This window comes from Electrophorus electricus, chromosome 24 (genome assembly GCF_041902795.1).
Source record: "Electrophorus electricus isolate QZ-2024a chromosome 24, ASM4190279v1, whole genome shotgun sequence".
In the NCBI taxonomy this organism is placed as follows: Eukaryota; Metazoa; Chordata; class Actinopteri; order Gymnotiformes; family Gymnotidae; genus Electrophorus; species Electrophorus electricus.
In genome coordinates this window covers 12,217,473-12,239,083 of record NC_137520.1, presented here as the reverse complement: position 1 = coordinate 12,239,083, position 21,611 = coordinate 12,217,473, and the positions used below count along the sequence as shown (strand labels likewise).

The window sequence follows — 21,611 nt, the reverse complement described above, 5'->3', positions numbered from 1 at the left end:
CCAAGACTATCTATGCATAAATGCCCATTTCACATTCATAAACTGTGTGTATACACTATATATATAGCAGAAAAATGCTTCTCCATACCTTGCTCATGTGTACATATTTCGTAGTCCATTTTATTTGTTTTATTGTATCTTAATTTTTAAAAAGTTCTGTTGTACTTCAGCTTATTCCCTATTCTGTGTACTCTGTGTATCTGTAAAAAGTCATGTGTCTGTCGGTTTGATGTTACATGTGCACTCACCCAGACAAATTCTTGTGTAACATACCTAGCAAAATGATTCTGAAAATGCCACCTGGGTTTTTTGTTGTCGCAGGCTGTTTTTATAGCCTGATCTACTGGGTATCTATGTTCCTTTGTGCTTTACGCACAGGGAGAACAAAAACAGGAGCCAGGTGCAAATGCCACATCAAGAATCAATTCTATACCCTTTGTTAGCTAACTTTTGCATGAACTTATTGTGCAGCAACACAGCTCGCTAAGAAACAACTGAATTCAAATCAGGGAATGTTCAGGAAAAGGGCTATGAATCCTACATGGTTTACCAAGGACAAAAGTTCAACTTAAAAACCACTTAAGTAAACCCAACATTCTGCTTTTAAATCTTATTGTCACTGTATCATTTTAAATCGAATATGATGAGTACAGAGCCAGAACAAATGCTGCCTCTCTGTCAAATCATTTAAGGGCTGTATTGTGAGAAGGTTTTATGACCATTTCTTTGCACCATGTACTCATTCAATTAAGGGATCTTTTAGAAAACAACAACTGTATTTGAAACATTTCCCAAATAAAGACTTTATGCAAATTGCTTTAGAACAATACAACCAAGCAAGAGGGAAAATTTGCGAACAAAAACCATTGAATCATTGACATTTGTGTGAATTCCTGTATGGCATTCAAAGCATTTATTTAACAAACTGCATTGATTATTTAGCAACACCTTGCACACAAGGATTGCACAGAGAATGGCTCGTTCATTTTTGAAAACAAACAAATATTAGGCACATACAAATTCCAGTTGCACACTTCTTCTGCCCCTTGTTTTCTAAGAAAAATAAATAAATAAAAAACTAAGGGTACTGTAATTGCTACTCAGGCTTCACTTACGTAACAAGTACGACTTTATGAAAATGTTACATTCTCTCAATGTTTATTACTATACTTTTTAATACAAAGAAACTGATGCTGTTTATAGGAGTCATGATGATTAGATAATTAGACAGTGGTATGTGCCTCATACCAAATCCCAGCTTTAGATCATTTGCTCTCCTTGCCTAACCAAACTAAAATGTTCTAACATAAGCATATAAGAGAAACACTGACAAACATTGGTATTCCTTTCAATCACCAATTCCCTCCCGACATATAGTACATGGTATTTTCTGAACCATCAGAAAAGCCAGATTTACAATAAACATATCAAATATACACATTTGCACTTAAATATTGAAAGAGGGACCAGGACATCTATTTTACACCAATTCTAAAACACCAGTAACTAAAATGTGTGTATGTAGTTACTTTTGAACATAGGCACATATTGATTATAAGTGCAAGTGTTCAATTAATCTCTAAGTGGTTAGCATACTATCTCGCACCTTGTCCTGAAGTTTATCATAGAGGTAGATCAATTCAACTGATCTGTCTTCATGGAGTGCACATATACCCAGTACAGCATGGCAAAGCACATGCCAGCAAAAGTGTTTAGCTCCTAATAAATGCCATACATTTCATTCCATTGGTCAGGATTTTCCAACAAATAAAAAGCATAAAAAACACAATTAAGAAAAATCTTCAGTTGTACATGTTATTAGACATAATCTGCTCAAAATTTTAAATACCAAATACAACACAAAAGTAATATTTACAGCTGAAATATTCAAGTACAAATAAAGTTAAAAGAGTTTAAAAAATTAATGTAAACTCTATGAAACACTGAACAAGTGTTTCCTTCTCCTGACTGGTAGTCAATCCATACTGTACACCTTAAAAATATAAATACATATTCCCTTTCAGATCACACTATTTCAGAGTATTCATCAGTGCCTGGCATAGTTATTAAGCATTGGGTCAGAGACAGTTAAATTAAGTTAAATTAGAGGGAAGCCAATGATTACATTTGTTGAGTTTATGGCTTGGTTTAGTTTTAGATCATTGTTTAATATATTTTTTAAATATTTAATACATTTCATAGTAAATTATTAGATTCAGAACAATTTCCACTCCTCAAGAAACACCAGCAGTTCAAGTCGTGGTTTAGAAATGACTCCTAGGGGGAACCTGGTTCACAGAAGCTTCTCCTGAATATGCCAGTGCTCATCTGTTGTCCTTGGCAACAGTGTGCATCATCCAGTTTACTTTGGTCTTCCAGCTCTCCCTCAGAGCTTCATTGAACTTCACTTTAAAGTTCTTCAGAGCCTCCTCCTCAGATCTGCCTAGAGCTAAAGAGTCCTTAAGAGGCATGAAATGTTCTGTCAATCCTAGCAGTGTTGTGCTGTTATTGTTAAATCAGCATATTTTACAAGACAGATCATATACGTCACCGTCTGTTACTCACGATGCCAAAGCAAACCCTTAAATAAATCATCTCTTTTTGAGTTCTGCTCAAAAAGCAATTTTAAAGCATTGTCCCTTGATAATCGCGGCTCAGATCCTGAATGGCTTTGCGAAACGTGAGGTCTATAAGTTATACTGTATTTGCTTTTTTGCGTGAAGGTCTTGCGCGGTTCTTACCTTTAGGTACTGAATGTCTTTGGAGCAACTGAGCTCAGGAAGTCCTGCAGCTCTCATCAAGGCAAACAGGTTCACAAACAGAGTTCCATTCCTACACAGGATCTTATATGCTTGTTCACAGCATTCACGGAATCTGTGGAGCACACAGACAGCTTCCTTTGCTTAAAAGCATGAATAACCCTTTGGTCAAGGTCATTATTTGCATTATTCAGAAACTAAGGTATAAGTGTGCATCTCAAAATAACATTAAATATTTACATTCATGTAGAAACAGAATAATATTTAAAAAGTGAAAATGATTTTTTTGGGGGGGGGTGGTGAACGAGATGGGAAGTCTAGTATTAGTACAGGACATCGTAGATAATTTCCATTAATCCCAGATACTAAAAGCACTCAGTATGCTTTTGTTGTGCTTTTAAACTCATTAGAATATAATCATCCTAGTGACAGAAAACAATAGCAATAGCCAGTGTGATTTATCAGAGAAAAAAAAGGAATACCAAAAGGAATGTTGTTCTCTCTCACTAACCTACCAAACAAGGTGTGTTATTGATCTTTCCAGTCCCACCTTACTCTTCCTTTCATCCGCACTGTGATCAATCAATCAACCTATTATCAATAAACCTAATCTTGAGCCCTGTCAAACTTTCAAATTATAGACCTATTTTAAATCTGCTATTTATAACCAGGATTTTGGAGAAAGCTATGGTACAGCGGCTGAGCTTGCATAACAATCACATTCATGAAAAATGTCAATTGGGTCTTAGACTGAGACAGCATTATTGAACATTACAAGCAATGCTTCACTGTCACACTATTCTACTAGACATGTCCTAAACCTTATTGGGTTCACAGGAAAAGTCCTTTCCTGGTTTAGATCCTAACTAACTGACCTCTAGCAATTTGAAAGTGTAAATGGTGAAGCATCCATTACAGTATGATGTTCCTCAAGGTTCCGTGCTTGGTCCTCTACTTTTTACAATATACATGTTGCTTTTTGGAATTGTTATTCTTAAACATGGCAGTAGTTTTCACTGTCATGCTGATGACACACAACTGAATATATCAGCTAATCCAAACAATAATGTTTAGTTTAATGGGATTGAAGACATAAAAGCATCAGAAAACGTTCTCCTACCAAACCCAGACAAAGCAGAGTTCCATAGCTGCTAGAAATAATATGTTAAAATTAATGCTAAATTTTGGTAGCCTTCTTGTTGTACCAGGAACAACTGTGGAAAACCTTGGCATCACAATTGATCCTGACCTGTCTTTTGATGCGTTTATAGGTAATATGACTAAAGTGCGCTTCCTTCACCTTCAAAATATTGCAAAACTAAAAAATGCAATATCCATGCATGACACCAAAAAAAGTGCTTATGTTTTTAGTACCTGCAGTCCCTTGCTAACTACATGTTCCAGTAAGGGGTTAAACAAGCTTCAATTAGTCCAGAATCTGGAAGCTAAGGACCATACAATAACTAGAATGTATGACCATATTACTCCAATATTATCGTCACTGCCTTACCTGTCAAACTCCAAACTGGTTACAAAATTCTCTTACTGACATACAAACCCCTACATGGCCTTGGTCCGTAGTATCTAGTGAACTTATTTCACGTCAAGACCACAAAGTGCTGGCTATCTATTAGTACCTACAATTATGAAAGTTATGGCAGAGGAATGTTCACTTTCATACAAATTCCCCAAACTTTAGAAAAAGATTTTGAGTGTTAGTGTTCAGAAACTTAGACACAGTCTCAGTTTTGAAGTTTAGGTTGAAAACTTATTTGTTTAGTCAATCTTGTGGAAATTAATGTTCAGGTTAGATAAATGACGCAGACCTCGGGGTTCATCGACAAAAAGAGAATAAAGCTAAATTGAGATGTTGTTGCTGTCATTCTGAAGCTCTCATGCATCCACACAGGTATGTAGGCGGTGGAGCAGTGGTGGTGGTATCTCTGGGAAACCTAGTACCTGTGCTACCTTCTGACTTTCCCAGTTTAGCTAAGCTGTTATAGCTGGTTCTGTTAGAGTCCAGAGTACAGAGTCGGCTGCCTTCCAAACAGAACTAACTAACTAGTCTTTCTTTCCTTTGCAGAGCTGTACTGACTCTCCTGTCTCTTCTGATGCTGATACAAGCTGAACCCTAAAGGAGAGTTCCAGCCCTTCTGCCCTTTGGCCCTGCCTGCCTGACCACCAAAGCAAATTCAACTTTATTCATTATTTTATTAGTTTCATACACAGGAGCATGCGGTCCCCTTCTGAGTCTCAGATCCTCTCAAGGTTTCTGTCTCTTTCTCTCAGAGTTTTTCCTTGCCACCGTCACCTTGGATTCTCTGTATATGTGATTTCTGTAAAACTGACTTGTAACAACACACAAATATTGAATTTGACTTTGTATTGACCTCCGTCGTCTGCATTCATGCACTGACCGTTCAAACTTCTCACTGTTGTTGGTCCGTCCCTGCTGAATCACGTGGACAAAGTCGTATGTCAGGATGAATGGCACACGTTCTCTGTTGATTCCAAACTTTGCCTTGAAATTCCCCAGAAAATGCCCAAAGTCTATATGGAATAACTGCAAACATAAGAAAGAAACATTTAAAGGCAAGAATAAAATCCAGGCCCTGAACATTGCTTATATTTGGATAAATATATAAGCATCTACATAAGCAGCCAGGTTGGCACATCAGCAGGAATGTGATTATACACTTAATTTAGGACCAGTAGAAATGGTCTTATGTGTCCACTGGGATCTACTCAGAATTGATATATAACACAGTAGATAGAATCATGCCCTCTAGTGCCTCCCTGTGGTGCTTAGTATTACTGGAGAAAATTTAGGACTTCTCAAACTTGTAGCAAGGGATTATAGAATTATTCATGTGCTTTCTTCCTACCTGGCCATTCTCCCTGATCATGATGTTGTCACTATGGCGATCTCCAATTCCCAGGACATATGTAGCTACACAGTAGCCCGCACAGGACAGTGTAAACTCCTCAATAGCCTGATCCAGTTTATCCCTGTTTACAAAAATAGCATAGGTTTTATCATTTCACCTTATACTAGTCTCCAGCTCTTCCTTCTTCTGGTCTGTCTATAGCCTGTGTATCTCTGTGTTAAACACTCACCCACACGCACGCACACGCACGCAACCACCATCCCCCACAATAACACGCTGACAGTCCCCCACATCAGTTCTACATTTTCACACAGTGCCGTGGCTGAAGGTGTTTACTGGTAGTGATGCGACTCGGCGCTCACACCACAGGAGGTCTCCTAACAGCACACTGTATTAATATTACAGGTTAATATTTAATGAGTCCCCTGCTTGTGTTCTGGTCCTCATGGTGCAACCTGTCTCAAATCAGATTCATTACCTCAGTAGTCTCTCCTCAGACAGAAACTGCACACTTCAGAAAACACTAGAACCAGGATGTATAGGCATCTTGGACAGTTAAAAATGCACTTTCAATCTGACCTCATCTACTGGTACACATCAGCGCCGTGCCACTAGTACACATCAGTGCCATGCAATGTTGCTTTTTAAATATTTAGCATGCCACATATTTTCTCTCAGTCCACAGTAAAACACACAATAAATAATAGATCATGCTTAACGCCAACACATTGTAAAGTTAAAAAGACAGCTATTTAGAGGCCCTCAGTCTCTAACACAACATGCCTCGCACTGCTGCATAAGGCAAGCAAGCATCCGTCTCAGGAACCACGTCTCAGAGGAGTGAGATAGATACTTCTATAATGGGTACTGGTCTCTTGTTTCATAGGTACCAATCAATGGCCTTCCAATTCGAAACTGATAGCTACCAGGAAAAAAAACAATGCTCATCTGTATACAACTGGGAAAAAAAGGAATCAAATACACTGTTGCGTAGACATTTGGACTCATGGTTTAAAATTTTGAAATCAATGTAGTCAGTAATGTCTCTGAAGTACCGTAAATACTGAACTGAACATCTAAAAATACCTTTGGGGTCTGATTTAATTTGCTTAAACTAAACTGCACATACTATATATAACATACGTTATCAGTGAATAAAAGATAACACCATTCATCAAAGTTCCATCAATTACCTTTACTTATGGCACTAATATATTGTTAATTGGGATTAACAAACCATGAACTTCAGTATTAATAAACCATAAGTGTTTACAATTATAATGATCATATACAAACATTTTACAAAATAATGGAAAACCAAATGTATTTCCTTCCTGTCCCAATGTGACCATTTATAATTTAATAACATCAACATTTTTTGTTCTTCCCATCTCTAAAAATCCATTACAGCCAATAAACTCATGGGTTGCATTAATGTAAGTCTTAGTTACTTTGTTAATAATACATTTGGTTTAATAATGATAATGCTTGTGGTGTGTTACTGTTGCCTAATGCTGCAAAGTTAAGAGAAATTTGATTTAAAATGCTATTGAATAAAATAACTATTAATATGACAAGCAATTCAAACATACTTCACATTGGTTTGTACTATACATGCAGAGTAGAGTATTATCTACACATAATCACGTCCATGTAAATGGAGGTAGTGGCAGATAGATGTTCACAAATGCATATAAATGTGGCACTGGACTCTCCCTCAGGACGGAGACCCAGCCCTTTATCTGCTGAACCCTGGAGCAGTTTGGCTATGACCTCTGGCCTGCTCAGGTCCTACCAGGGCATCAGACTGTACTGTCCTCCCAACAGGGGGCCTCGAAAACAACATCTCATGGTGCAAACTTGCTGTGCTGCGCTGAAACATTATAGTGAATGCAGGTTGCCCAGTGTGAAACCAACCACAGCCTAACAACCAAACTGTTGTGCAGGCGAGTCTAAATATGTAGGCACACACGTGGAGTGCTCAAGTCAGTTGTGGTTGATGGATGAGTCAGGCACAAAGCTGCTCTTTGCAGCTTCTCGGACAGAAAGCACACAACAGAGAGATAAGAGAATGCACTGGGCCTAAATTATTCTCTGTAATGCAGTGGCCCACGGGGTGTCAGTGGCCTGAGGGATCTACAAAGCGAGGCACGTGGCCGTCAAACACAAAACGCGAGGCGAGCGCCACACTCACTCGGGGTTCTTGGACTTGAGCCAGTTGAGAAGCGCATCTTTGTTGAAGGCGGCAGTGGCAGCATTGTTGCTGCTGTTTCTCTGGATGTTGGCGATTGTGTCCGCGTTCTTCACCACCTCGATCAGGCCCGTCTTGTTCCCCGTGGACAGGCAGCCGTATGGGACCATTCTGTCTCCCCCGGACAACGAGCAGAGGAAGACATGAGGAGAGAGAGTCTGGGAGAACTGAGCCAGAGTACGACTCCCGCTCGGCAGCTGTGACACACATCTCTATCCTCAGACCTTTCGTTAGTTTTAAATATGAGCTCTCCTAAAAAAAACTTAACACTGAATAGAAATCTTAATTTATATGAGGCCTGCCATGAGTTCACACTCCAAGAGAAGCTAGATATTTAATTCAGTAAATACAAACCTGAGGTCCAAGCCTTCTGTCTTCCATAAGACATCCATTAGTTGTATCATTTGAAGGGTTAACATATCCTGCCTCAGATCTGAAAACCATCATGAAAATGGGTCAGTATTAATACTTACTGGGTATGTGGATCCGGGTGTGTGTGTCTATGTTTTCGTGCGTGCGTGTGTGTATACATGAGAGAGTGTGTGTGACTGTGTTTAAAAGTAGGGCTTTGCTCTGCGTACCATCTCCGTTCTTGAAGATGATACCCACAGTGTCTAAGTGGTCCCATTTGTTCTTGTACATTAGCCAGAGGGGCTTCATCTTAGAGTCCATGAACTTGCATCTGTCTGGGCTGAGGCCAAAATAAAACACATTAATTGTAACTAACTCACAAATAAACATTTTATATAGTAATAGATTTGTAGCATATTAATATTTTTAAGGAATCACATGATGAATATATATATATATATCTTTCTTTCTATCTCTCTCTCTCTCTCTCTCTCTCTCTCTCTATATATATATATATATATATATATATATATATATATATATATATATATATACAGATATATAGATATAGATTTATAAATTATATATATTTTTTAAATATACTTTTAATTATACTTAATTATACTTTAATTTATACTTAAAAATATTTCATATGGGACACATACAAAATGAAACCTAATAGTCCTATTATGTACTTGAACTGCCAAAAACACTTTCTGAAATGTACAAAAAAAAAAAAAAGCAAAAATGTTTTGTGCAAGATTATTGCAAAACATCTATTATCACAAACATCTACACACTGATGTGTCCTTCATGACACATCCAGTCCTTCATGCTATCATGCTACCATCGTCTGAGTAAGACCAGGAAAATAATATTACTCAGCAGCTGAAGACTACAAAAAAGTGGCATTCAATGAAGTAACCTCTAAAACTGAAAAATAATCAGCACAACAAACTGTGAAAAATACGTAAATCACTCATTTAATATTCTCGGATTCTGCGTGTGATAGTAATAATAACATATAATAATCATGTCACTACAGTTCACGTTCATCTTCATCCATGAAAAGCAGCATGGCAATATTTGCGTCAAACACCCAAGCATTCAGGGGCCTTCGATGTGCTGTGCTGGAGCGGGGCTGGGCGAAGTGTGAGCCGTACCAGATTTCAGAGAGGACGATACTGGGACTGAGTGGGGAGATGACATCAGACAGTGCCTCCATGTACGTGTCCTGCTTTATACACAACTTCATGTCCTCTGTGATCTGCAGTCTGGAGGCAGACTTCTGGCTGCCTGACTTTACAAAGTCATTCAGAGCCTTCATCTTATTCAGTGCCTCAATCTGCACAGGAGGCAGAAGAACACACACACACACACACACATTCTCAGTCACACACACTCAGATTCAGGGCCAAACATTTATCTTGCTTAAGTGCTCAAAATATAGCATCAAACATAGTGAAACACAGCATCCAACACAAGCAAATACTGCAAATACAGGTTTACAATGTGCATGGTTAGATGTTAGCTAAAGGCACTGAAGACTGCTGTCCAAGTCGTCTAAAGAAGGCCGCTGTCCCTCAGCCATAATTATATTATCGTGACATTCCAAAGGGGAACAGACACACCATTTGTGTTACTGTGATCACTTCTAAATAATTTATGTTGTGGTGACATACTTCAGTCATACGATATGACACTTATATGACCCTCATTTTCGATCTGCTACTGACCCGAGTAACCAGTTTTTGAAAGTGTACAGCTGTGAACAGCTAAAGTCCATCTGCAGTATGCTGTGGGAGATAAGGAGAATGACTTCTCTCGCTGTGCTGACCTGTTTCATTAGGCTTTTTATGTGGTAGATGCTTCCCCTGCAGTAGGCTTCCAGGATGAGTCCAAACCTCAGACTGACAGAGGCCACGTGCATTTCAGACCTGCAGGGAGAGACACGTCACTCAGTCGCACGGAGCCCCCTGTGTGGAACAAGAAGTGCTTTGAGGCTTCTGAAGCTTACCTGAGATGCCAAAACAAGAAGTGGCCTATCTTCTTGTTGGACAGAGCTCTCTCCAAGAGGAAAGTGGTCAAGTCACAGTCAAGGTATGATTCATATTTTAGAACCTGCACCAACTGCAGAAGGTACTGAAAAAGCTCTTCATCGCTGTTGAGGGAGACAGAGAATATGATGACAAAGGTTTCTTTAATTACATGTCTGGACTCAAGAAGAGAACCATCTCCGTAGCCTTGTTGTTGAAGGGATAGTCCTTACAGAGACAGAAGGGCCAGCTATGGCAGTGGTAGCTCAGTGGTTAATGTGCTTGACTAGTAATCAGAACGCTGCCCCACCAGTAATAAGTTGCCACTGTTGGGACCCTGAGCAAGGCCCTTAACTCTCAAACGCTCAAATTGTGTTCAGTCATAATTGTAAGTCGTTTTGGATAAGTGTCAGCTAAATGCTGTAAATGTAAAATCTAAAAATGCTAGGTGAATGGAAGCCAGCTTGGAACAAGTGCATAATGTTAATTCATCTTACCCCTGCCCCGTTAATCCTATACAGTTAAACCACTTAGAAGAAGAGCGACGACAAATGTCACTGCAATGCAAAGAACAACACAGCACAACATATGTGCTTGCTCACATAACTGTCCAAGTTGTGGCCAAGACACTGGCAGACACCCACCCCAGCTTCTTGAGGCAGCGGATGGTGAAGGAGCGGACGTGGGGGTCAGGGAAGGTGTAGTCCAGCAGCTCGAGGGCATGTAGTGGCGGCAGGTCCCGCCACGTACGCAGCAGACATACCATCTGAAACACAAAGCCGAGCACGTCGGTGACAAAAGGGCAATTCTCTAAACTCTAAACTTTCTCTAAACCAGGTGGCACTGCTGGTCGCTGATTTGTATTGATGCACAAAGTAGATCAGTTGTGTCTAAATTTTTCCATCCGTTTGTGGGAGCGTATTTAGGGTGTCAATTTTAAACAGCTGTGTTTTAATTTTACGCATGATATAGCATGACATAAGATGACAGATAGATGCACACTACAGAGTGGCCTGCTGGCTTGCGTACGTACCTGGGCTACGTCCTCGTGTTTATTCCACTTGGTGATGAGAAGGAGTTTTGAGAGGCTCTCTGGGTAGTGAGCTCTCACGTCCAAGCGTAGCTTCCACAGCAGTTCTTTCTCATGCTCAAAGAACTCAGTGTGGTTTTTATTGTCCACTATCTCTTTCAGTTTCAGGTGCTGCGAACAGCAACGAGACGGATCACAGCGTGTAAGTGCAGTGTAGACCTGTCCTATGCCTTCAGTTTTATGAATTCTCACACTCTGCTCGCACAAACGAATGAGCAGTATCTTACCTCCTCTTTCGTAGCAACAACCTTCTTGCCATTTATTTCAGGGTCGTTCAACTAAAAATAGAGGAAAATGTCAAAATATCGTCACTATGAGTGAATCATCACAACACTGTTAAGGTTGGTGGGACGGGGTGTGTTTATGGCTGAAGCTGTCCGGTTTACTTTTTCAAGGGGGGGGTAGTAGAGGGGATGCGGTCTGAAACTGGGGAAGCGGATGAGGAGTCCGGCTGTGCTGTCAATGTTGGGGTTCCTCTCCACTGTGCCCATAGGATTCAGCAGGTCCCCTTTATCATCTACAAATAACGAGGTTATTATTAATATTATTATTATTATTATCATTATCGTTGTTATACAAACAAATGTATTAATCAATTATGACACAGAACAGAGTTAACAGGTTTTATCCAGTAACTACATTATATTAACATTTGGTTCGTTTTATTGAGGCTGGTGTTATTTGAATGCAGCAGTCTGAAAAAGTACAACAGAACCGCTAAGCACCTGGAGCCGAAGGCCAGGTGGACAACAAGAACTCCCCTGTCTTCAGCTGGTCCTTGTAGTCAAACACCATCGTGTTCACCCAGGCCAGAGGGCAGTCCTGACAGGAGACAGAGACCATTCACATATAGCCATGATCAAGATCCCACTCTACTCAAAAACAGAGAATTCATTATTTCATACAGAGGTTCCCAATCAAGGCTCCGCGGGAGAGAGCCATGGTTTTATATGCAGTCGGACGCCTTATGAATATCTAAAATATGCAGCTTATTTCCATCGTTGTGAAGGATATGAAATAACTGTTAGCTTAAAAAAACAATAATAATAATACATAATTAAGGTAATTTGTATTTACTGGCTTCAAATATTATAAATTCCTCCATTTCCAGGAAGTTTGAAAATTAAAACTGACTGGTATATATTTGGTCAGCCTTCGGCACTAACTATGCAGTCTAAATTGTCTAAAGTGATGACTTAAACATATTCAGATACCCACAGATTAAGATCAGACTGTGGTAAGCAGCGCTCCTGTAACATAGTCTGGCATTATTCTACAAATATTTAAAATAAAGTTACGGGGACGGAGCGCCTGAGACAGAGATCGCTCTCATTTCCTCGCTTAGACCAGCTTCTCTACTCACTATATGAAAGGGAAGCAGCGAGGAAAGCAGAAGTGGACATGGAGGGTGTGAACCATGAACAAATGCGCGCATAAACATGCACCTGGAGGCTGAGCACATGGCCCCCGTTGGCCATGCCGAGTGGCGCGAAGTCACTGGGCCTCTGTAACAGCACGGGTTGAGCGCTTTTGATTTGACTATCGAGCACCCGTCAAGCTGCACATTTTATTCCCAAACCCTGCAAACGCTGCAAAATATAGCGCCCGTTATGTTTGAGGAAGATTCCGAGCTTCTGTTGCCAAGGGAACCGACCCTCCTCGGAGACTCACAGCCTTTTTGTTCTTCTTCTTGGTGGAACGCTGTTTCTTGGTCTTCTCGAGAACACCGTAGAGGGTGAAGCAGAGGCGGCTCATGCGCGGGAGGTCGCACAGGTTGATGTCAAACACGAGCTTCTGGTCCCACACGGGGTCAGAGCACACGCTGACCTCGCTGCTGGTCACTACCTTGCAGAGGAGCTCACCGCCATGGAAGAGTCCTGCCTGCACCACCAGCTAAGGGGTGGGGGGTTGGGTGGAAGAGATGACATGTCCTTCAAAATCAGACTAGAATAGAGCGCAGGGCATTTAGCAGTTTGCAGACTTTTCGAAGTTCCAGAAGTGAAACCTAGTACACAGAATGACCCCTTTAAATCAACAGATCCATATATTCATGAATAAATCAACATATAAATGAATGAATAAATGAAATGAAAATAAATCATTAAACAAATGAGCTAAATGAACTTGAATAACTAGAGAACTAAGAAAGGAATGAATGACCCAGTGCATCTAACAAAAACAGCATTACATCAGGTAACCAAAACAGAGATGAACATTTGAGCTGGACTAAACCACTATCCATGATAAGAAATAAGAAATAAAGTGTCCTTCCCCTAAGGCTATCAATGACAACCTCTGCCTTCCAGCAGCAGACAATACTGGTAATTGTATGACAAGACAAAATGCATCTGGAGGCATGAAATAAGTGGCTGAAAATGGGTGGTCAAAGTTTAAACATTAACATGCATGAACACATTTTCTCGGTTTACTCATCTCATTTCATGCTGTACATTTAACTTGATAACTAAAATGTGCCCGTATAATCTGAGTTCTTTTAACGCTGACTACTTTTTCGTTCGGTCGTTTACGTTTTAATGAAAGAATCTAGAGTTATTTCTACAAGTTTAACTTTTACTCCTTTTACTCTTGAGACGTTTCATGAAAATGAAAGGCGTGACTAAATCTAACATCTTTTTTTCCCTACAAGTGAAGCGAACCGCCCTCATGACTTTTCACTTCTGTAACAAGGAAAAAAAAAGATGCAAGCGAGTGTAAGCAACACTGCTGCCCTTTTCTAAGAATCTAGGCCCAAGAGAGCGGTGAAAGCCAGATAGTCACTCCCCACTTCCTGTTTTGATGTTTTGCTCAACCGCTTCTGATGAATTATGGGAAATATGTGGTGAGGGTCACATGACCGCACTTCATGATTTCACTCCTTGCTGTCTGCTGTAGTTGTAAGCGATAAGCAGCCATGCCATAAAGGATACCAAGAGTCATATGAAGAAGCATTTCTACCTTCATGCCCTCGTCTGTGTTGACCCGAGTGCCGTGCACCAGCTGGATGAAGAACGGCTCCTTGATGGACCACAACGATGATGTGTTTTGCTGTTGAAACAATGGAGCACACCTTACAGAGGAAGCCCCGTCCAGGACTAAAATGGAGACTGTAAATCTCCAGTACATTTTTTTTAATCAATAAACAGAAAACATCTTCATGATTCGCACTGTAAATGTTTGACATGTCATAAACCTCTTGGCCAGAAGTAAAAGTAATAGTAGACGTGCAACTACGATGAAAACATGAAGCGAGAGGAACTCTAACAGTATGAAACCAAAGGCTTGTGACCCATGTCAGTGTTACGAATGTATCTTTTTCCCACTAGAGACCACCTGTTCACAGTGAAACATCAGCACGTATTAAATTATGTCCACACAAGTGACATAGTCAGATAATTATGACATTGAACAGCAATCCATTCAGTGACTATTACTAATGGCCAACGATACATTACCAACATTATGCTTCTCCACAAGTTCTCCAAATAATAAGCCCTAAATAATAAGGCAACATATTTTAATCACCTCACTTTCTTAAAAGCCTTTTCTTTTTAACCTAAGATTGAATTTATGAAATTTACATTTTAGTAAATCTCTAAGATATGAACAAAAGTGAATGAAGCAAAGGTTTCTATGCAAAGGCAGTTCCCAGAAGGCTGAACAAGAAGTGTAGTTTGTTGTTCCACTGTTAATAACAGATGGTGTTCTGGTGCGATAACTCTCTCTCACCTTTTTCAGAGGCAGCGGCGGCGGTTTCGATAGACTGCGGCTCTTTGAGACTTGGTTACTCAGGCCACCCTGCTCCTCCTGGTACTTGATAATAGTGGAGTGATGCACCATGGTCAAATGCGGCTTAATGCCTCCATACAAACATGAGAAAATGTACTGCAAAAATATGGAAACACAGAAGAAAAAAAACGGTGAAGAGGACTGCAGCTGACCTAAATGTTCAGGCATATAAAGTTCATTTTCTGGATGAAGGCCAGTTTTGTTGGAGAAGCTCCTCTGTGGCAGCCTACTGCATGGTCTGAGGTGCAGTGAGGGCATCCATCACAACAGTCATGGAGGGACTGCCTCGCTCCCATTTCACAAACACACACACACACACACACACACGCACACATACGCACACATACACACACACAAAGAGCAACTGAGGGCAGCGCCGGCATCACAGTCATCAGTATCAAACCCTGCAACCCTCATTTAGTTAGCGTAATGCAGCTCAAATCACATTACGCTCTGGGTAGTTGACTGTTAAAAGCCTAGCAGAGGTGCATGACTCATCTCTGCAGGTACTGGCAGTTTCTATATCAACAACTGCCTTGACACCGTCAGACACTTGTTATTGCGTGCAGAATTAGAGTCAAGGCAGTGGGGAGCTAGAAGGACTGTCACTGCAACATTTTAATTAGGATTAAGGACTAATGACAATGCAGAAAACCAAGTGATGTGAGGAGGAGCAAAAAAGAACAAACTCTTCAAAGCCGGAACTATTAATAGTCTGTACACTCAGACAGACCTATTGTTTAGCTCTCTACACTTGCTACAGTTGCAGCTGACACTGTGCAACACTTAGCTTCCCTTTTCTATGACCATTAGAGGACTCTTTTCCCAATAATCTCACACAGCCCTCCCCACACAACCCACACCCACCTCCCACCCTCTACCTCCCACCTGGCCTTCGGTAAACCTCAGACAGAATTTAAAGGCACCCAACGTGCAACGAGGCAAACAGGAAGCTAACCCCTCACTTTAAACTGGCACAGTGGGGAGTTCCCGTAGATGAACTGCCATCGCCCGTTGACCTGCAGGGTGTAGTTCTCGGGTTTCTCCTGCTTCAGTGGTCGGAAGACTGTGGCTTTCTTCCGGAGTGCATTCTGCATCAGGACCACGGGAAAATCCTGAGGGTCCAGCTGCAGCATGAAGCTCTCCTGTGCAGCATAAGAGAGAGGACCTCAGCACACTGCTTCAAAGCCCTCGACAGGGTCACTCTGAGACAAACAACGCAGAAATTTGCCTTGTGGCATGGGAACCCAGTTGCAAAAAGACTGAAATGATTGTACCCCAAATGTTTTCACACACAAAGGGAGGGAAAGCTTTTGCTATACTTGCTAGTGGTATTAGCTGGCATTTAAAACAGTGAAAACAAACACTGTTTGGACTTTTCCCTTTGACTGTCAGTCTCTATCCTGAGTCGCTCTCAGGCTTATTTTACAGAAGGAACACAAAGCTACAGGTACATGAAGAGTAGGTGGGGGCTTCCCAGATAGCTTGGTGCTGTGGAACTATACTACTTTACATAATCCCTCACTTGGGGAATTTGGGTCACACAGGCCCCTGTTTGTCTGCAAATGCAGTTCTCTGACATTATCTCTAACGCCAACGTCTTTTGAGCATTTTGGTTTGTGATGTCAAAATCACTCTAAATATGTCAGTTTAAAATTAGGCTTTTGACTGTTTGGCAGCCAATATTTGAAGTGACGGTGGTTATACAAACACGCTTTTAAAAACAGAGTTGGAGACAAAGTTGTTACACTGACTTACGATATCTAGGTTATGAATCTCTTCATTAATTAAAGGGGTGTTATGTGAAACAAGATGAGTACACAACATCCGGTGGCTCACCTCACTGGCCTCGAACTTGACATTGACAAGGAGTTTTTTAACACTGCAAGATTTCCCACTTTGCACAACCATGGAGAAGGGCTCCAAGTCACAGGGAAAGTTGCACTTCATCCACTGGTGCCATGGCAACCGCTGCCGGTCTTGAGCGTTTTCCTCACAGAAGGAGCGCATTTTAGCTCTGAACTCATTAACCTCGTGATTCTTCTGAGTGTCAAATTCGTGCAGACCTGGCCAGCAAGACCAAAACAACAGCATCAAGACCTAAACATCGGCATCAAGCACCTTCTGCAAACAGTCAGCATTCTGCTCAGCAAATCTGACAGCATCTGTTGAGAAGCTTCTAAGAACAGCCTTTGGCCTTAGTCCATGATTTTAAGTTCACAGCTATGACTGACTGCCATTTTGCTACCCTGACGTAGACCTGGGCAGTAGCAAAACTGGAATTATGAACCTTTCCCAATCAGCAGGCTGATCTGGGTGTTGATGAGTTTCTCGACACGGTCCCCCTCGCGGGCCACCAGCCTCAGCACGGGCATAAAGGGCCGGACATCACACAGACGCCGCGACTCATCCTCCAGCTCCTCGCGCTCTGCCGTCAGGTTGATACAGGTGAACACGTAGGCATCGGGGTCACTCAGGACGCTGAACAGAGGCTCACTCCGTGCGTTCTTCCACACCATCTACAGACATACTCAGCCAATTGAGGGTCACGTTCGGCAAATGTCTTGTGGCATTTGTGGTTTCCAGTGACAAAGTGTTACGCTTGCTTAATCCCTTGCCCTACAATTTCTGCATAACAGTCCTGTTCTGTTGGAGGCTGTGGGTCCACTGAGGAGCACACAGCTTCCAGCTGTATGAAGACCCAGTTAGGTCAACATGTTCTTGCTCAGAAATCAACAAGAGTATTATTTTACTGTTTATAGTTAACGAGTAAAACACTGAACATACTGATAGACACATAACACATAATAACAGTTTAAAAACATAATAACATAAGTCTAGCTAATGATGACATAAGTCTTAGACGAGGAGACTACAGTATATCTTTGTGTTTTGAAGCACCACTTTAAAAAGGCAGGGCATTAACGACTTTTTGTTATTATTATTATTATTATTATTATTTTACCTTTTTAATCGTGCCGATGGTGTCATTGCGAGCGACGGGAAAACTGAGGTAGATACCCGTGGGGAGGAGGAACTCCAGTGTGACCTGCTCACGACCTCCTTTCTCCCACACATCCTGCATGCCGTAGCAGACCCCCGGCGGCATGGCTCAGGTCATGCGTCTACTACCAGCCACACTGCGGAAGACAACGGCCGGTTTTAGTGCAGGCGAACTTGCCCAGTATACAAGGAAAACACTGCTAGAAGCCAGCAGGCAAAGAACTATGTTCACAGGTGTTTCAAAAGTTTGGTTAATGTTCAGTAAAAAAAATTTAAATAAAAATTTTAAAAAGCGGAAATTAGAAACAGGCAGAAACAAAATTCATGGCACACACAAATTGCATCATTTGTGAACAATTTTATAAATGCTCGTCAACTATTTCTACATCCTGGACAGCATGGCAAAAATATTTTACCTTGGGGAAGCTTTGCAAAAATACATCCATTTAGTTAGGGGGTTGATATATTACATTTAGTTAGGGGATTGATATTAACGCAAAAATGGAATCTTAAGCTACGTCTGTGCAGTCTCGCTGATGTTTGTGTTAAAGTCATTTGCTTTTATAGCAAACATAAACACAACCCACGGTCGATGCGTTAGTGCCCCACCATCCACAGCCGAGTTCTCGGACTGTATAGAAGGTTACGACCATAACAGCCCGGGCAGGAGAACCAAGATAAGACATATGCGCTGTGTTTCGTACAGCTAACAACATAGAAACGAACGATTTATACAAATTTATTAGACAGATTTATTAGATAGTAACGCACCAACGAATAAGTCTTTTTTCAAATGTCATTCATGATTTTTCTTAATGCGTCAGGGCGACAATGTCTGGGCGATAATGTCTGGGCGATATGCGCCCAATAGGTTTCAATAACCAGAACTATGACGATTTTATTAAAACATGTAAAAATGTCAACTTGCCTAACAGCCTCGCCGGTTTCCCATTAGTCCATGGTATGTAGAATCAACGATGCTCCCCACCATCAATTTGAAAATGGATACGTTATTCCACGCGTAATTGTCCAGCTGATTTAGAAACGGCACAGGTTCAACGATTCCCAAAGTTTTAGTCAGATATGTCGCCGATATGTGTCAACCAGGACTGTGATTATCCTTATCGATTTAGGAGTGTGGAAGTGACAAGCTGCGAGGATGTCATAGACATGCGTACCTTACAAATGTTAGGGATCATCTGCGAAATGGCAACAAAATGCTAACGCACCGCTCACTCTCTTCTCGTTACTGGGTCACAAGGGTCGTTTTATTCTCTCGATAAAAAGCTGAAACGTTTGGCTTCCTACGATTCAGATTCAGTACAATCGCTTTCGACCACGGCATTTTAACAGTCAGCGCATTTACATATTTCAACAAGGCATTGGACAACGCGAAGGATCCCCAAACTCTTAGCGAACGCCAACGTCTGGTTTGACGAAGTGACAGTGGGTCAGTTGTCCCTGCGAATGACACAATGTCTTATATTATAGACTCTGGTTTTCATTAGGTCGCATTTAATCATATACAATTTCTCTATAGACTTGTCTTTTAAGTTACTGATTTTTAAAAAAAAATTCTTGACCACCCTTTACTTTGACCACTATATGTTATGCACTCTATCCATGTTTACTCTCCAGTGAAATGGAATATATCATAAGCCGCCGCATTTCGTGAATAAGGTCATTACTATTTCAACTGAATCATGTTTCATAATTGTACTGGCAGCAATTACAACGCGTTTTTACGTGCGCATTTCCAGCTCACCTTCCAAGTCCCCATGCACACAGTCTTGTGGAAAGATTATTCATTAACTTATCAGTTTGATGTATCTCACATATTTCCTCTGTTTATGTGACAAATTGGACAAAAGTGTGTTCCTGTGGGACAATAAGGGAAGCTCTATTTCTGGATACCGCTGCTCGCAGTTTTACGATTATGGGCCCATGGGGAAGTCAGTCTAGTTCAGTTGTCATTCAGAAAAACCAAAAGTAACCATTTTTAGTCTAGTGGTATGAATTCCAGTAAAATAACCGCTGATGCAAGTGATGAGTTTCCGATTTTGCATAGGAAGTACATGATAACGGAGGTAGTACTGACCCTCCATCCCACCCTAGAACGTTTTAACAAACATCCAGTGACAGCTGTTCCAAATGTAATTTGAATCATTTTAAACAAAAGAACAAGATTAGAAAGACACAACATTGACAGAGAAAGATACAAACCTGGGACGCAACCTCACAGACTAACAACAATAGCAAACATTTGTGGGAAAAACAAAAAAACCTTTTAAACATTACCTTTATTTTTACACATTTATTTATGTGTAAAGGCTGTAACCCATTCAAACATTACCAATTGCTTCCTCTCGGCCTTTTCCAATATGATTTTTTTTAAACTTGAAACAGGATAATCAGGATGTAATACATACATAAGAGAATACTTATGCAGTTTCTAACTCCATATGTTCCTACCATATACATTTCAAATAACTTCCTTAAACCAAATCAATGGTTTGCTTAGGTGTTAAAAGAATTAGGATTATGCAATAACAGGTGAGTGTATGCAGAGACAATATATTGTTTAAATGACACAGTTATGTCTTCACCAGTCACATATGTACACACAAATGCACTGACAATACCGAAATAGTGCAGACTAAAGACCCTGTCTTCAAAGTTTGCACCACTGTTGAGCGAGCAGCTGCATGCAGCTGGTGAAAACAGGAAGTGTGTGTGTGTGTGTGTGTGTGTGTGTGTGTGTGTGTGTGTGTGTGTGTGTGTGTGTGTGTGCAGAACAGAAACTCCATGTCAAATAAGGCTCCAGACCCCCTCACTCTCATTCTCCCTCCCCCACCACCCATCACTACAGGGCACTGACAACCACAACAGCCAGATCAGCACAACATGCACACACACACACACACACACACACGCACACACACACACACACACACACACACACACACACACACACACACACACAAAACATAGCCCACTCAAGACAGAGAGCGGAATAAGGACATATATGCACAGTCTACACTCTGCTCATGCTGACCTAGTGAACTAAATGGAAAACAAATCATTATAAGAACAAGTGTGGGGATTCTGGTATGATACACAGTACACCCATATACATATAGTAACCCCAAGCACAATACTAGAATCTGTGTAGTGCCATGAAAAGTCAGGTTACAGGGCACAACTGAGTAGTCTGTCTAAATGATACATGTAGGAAAAGTTTTAAATTGAAAATTAAATAAAAACATACAAAAGGAGATCACAATCAAACAAATTAATATGAAATTAGTCTTTTCACATTTCTTTCATTCAAAAACAGATTTCCCTTTTCTACTTGTGATCTACCTCTAGACTTATTATGAATTTAAGCCAATAAAAACATGGCCTTCTTTCACCATGGAAGCAACTTGCCTGTCCTTGAGACTGAGT

General features: G+C 40.8%; 1 protein-coding gene across 5 annotated transcripts; it reads right to left on the bottom strand.

Moving 5' to 3' along the window:
- Positions 1-880: 880 nt before the first annotated feature.
- On the bottom strand, positions 881-19,602 carry pik3cd (phosphatidylinositol-4,5-bisphosphate 3-kinase, catalytic subunit delta). Of its 5 annotated transcripts, none has more exons than XM_081706986.1 (23): positions 19,093-19,593; positions 18,127-18,301; positions 17,452-17,680; positions 17,001-17,227; positions 16,127-16,306; positions 15,102-15,257; positions 14,331-14,420; positions 13,047-13,268; positions 12,101-12,197; positions 11,762-11,892; positions 11,603-11,653; positions 11,319-11,486; positions 10,888-11,051; positions 10,267-10,410; positions 10,087-10,186; positions 9,413-9,594; positions 8,480-8,589; positions 8,253-8,331; positions 7,842-8,009; positions 5,645-5,768; positions 5,177-5,322; positions 2,742-2,874; positions 881-2,459 (listed from the first exon to the last, which is right to left on the bottom strand). In XM_081706986.1, the coding sequence occupies exons 2-23, from the start codon at positions 18,268-18,270 to the stop codon at positions 2,325-2,327; spliced, it is 3,180 nt and encodes a 1,059-aa protein (XP_081563112.1). In that variant the 5' UTR covers positions 18,271-18,301; positions 19,093-19,593; the 3' UTR covers positions 881-2,324. The 5 variants fall into 5 exon arrangements, 4 of the variants coding, with proteins under 4 accessions (XP_081563112.1, XP_026872124.2, XP_081563113.1 ...); XM_027016323.3 differs by having other exon boundaries at positions 10,930-11,051; positions 19,093-19,590; XM_081706987.1 differs by lacking the exons at positions 17,001-17,227; positions 17,452-17,680 and having other exon boundaries at positions 19,093-19,595.
- Positions 19,603-21,611: the final 2,009 nt, after the last annotated feature.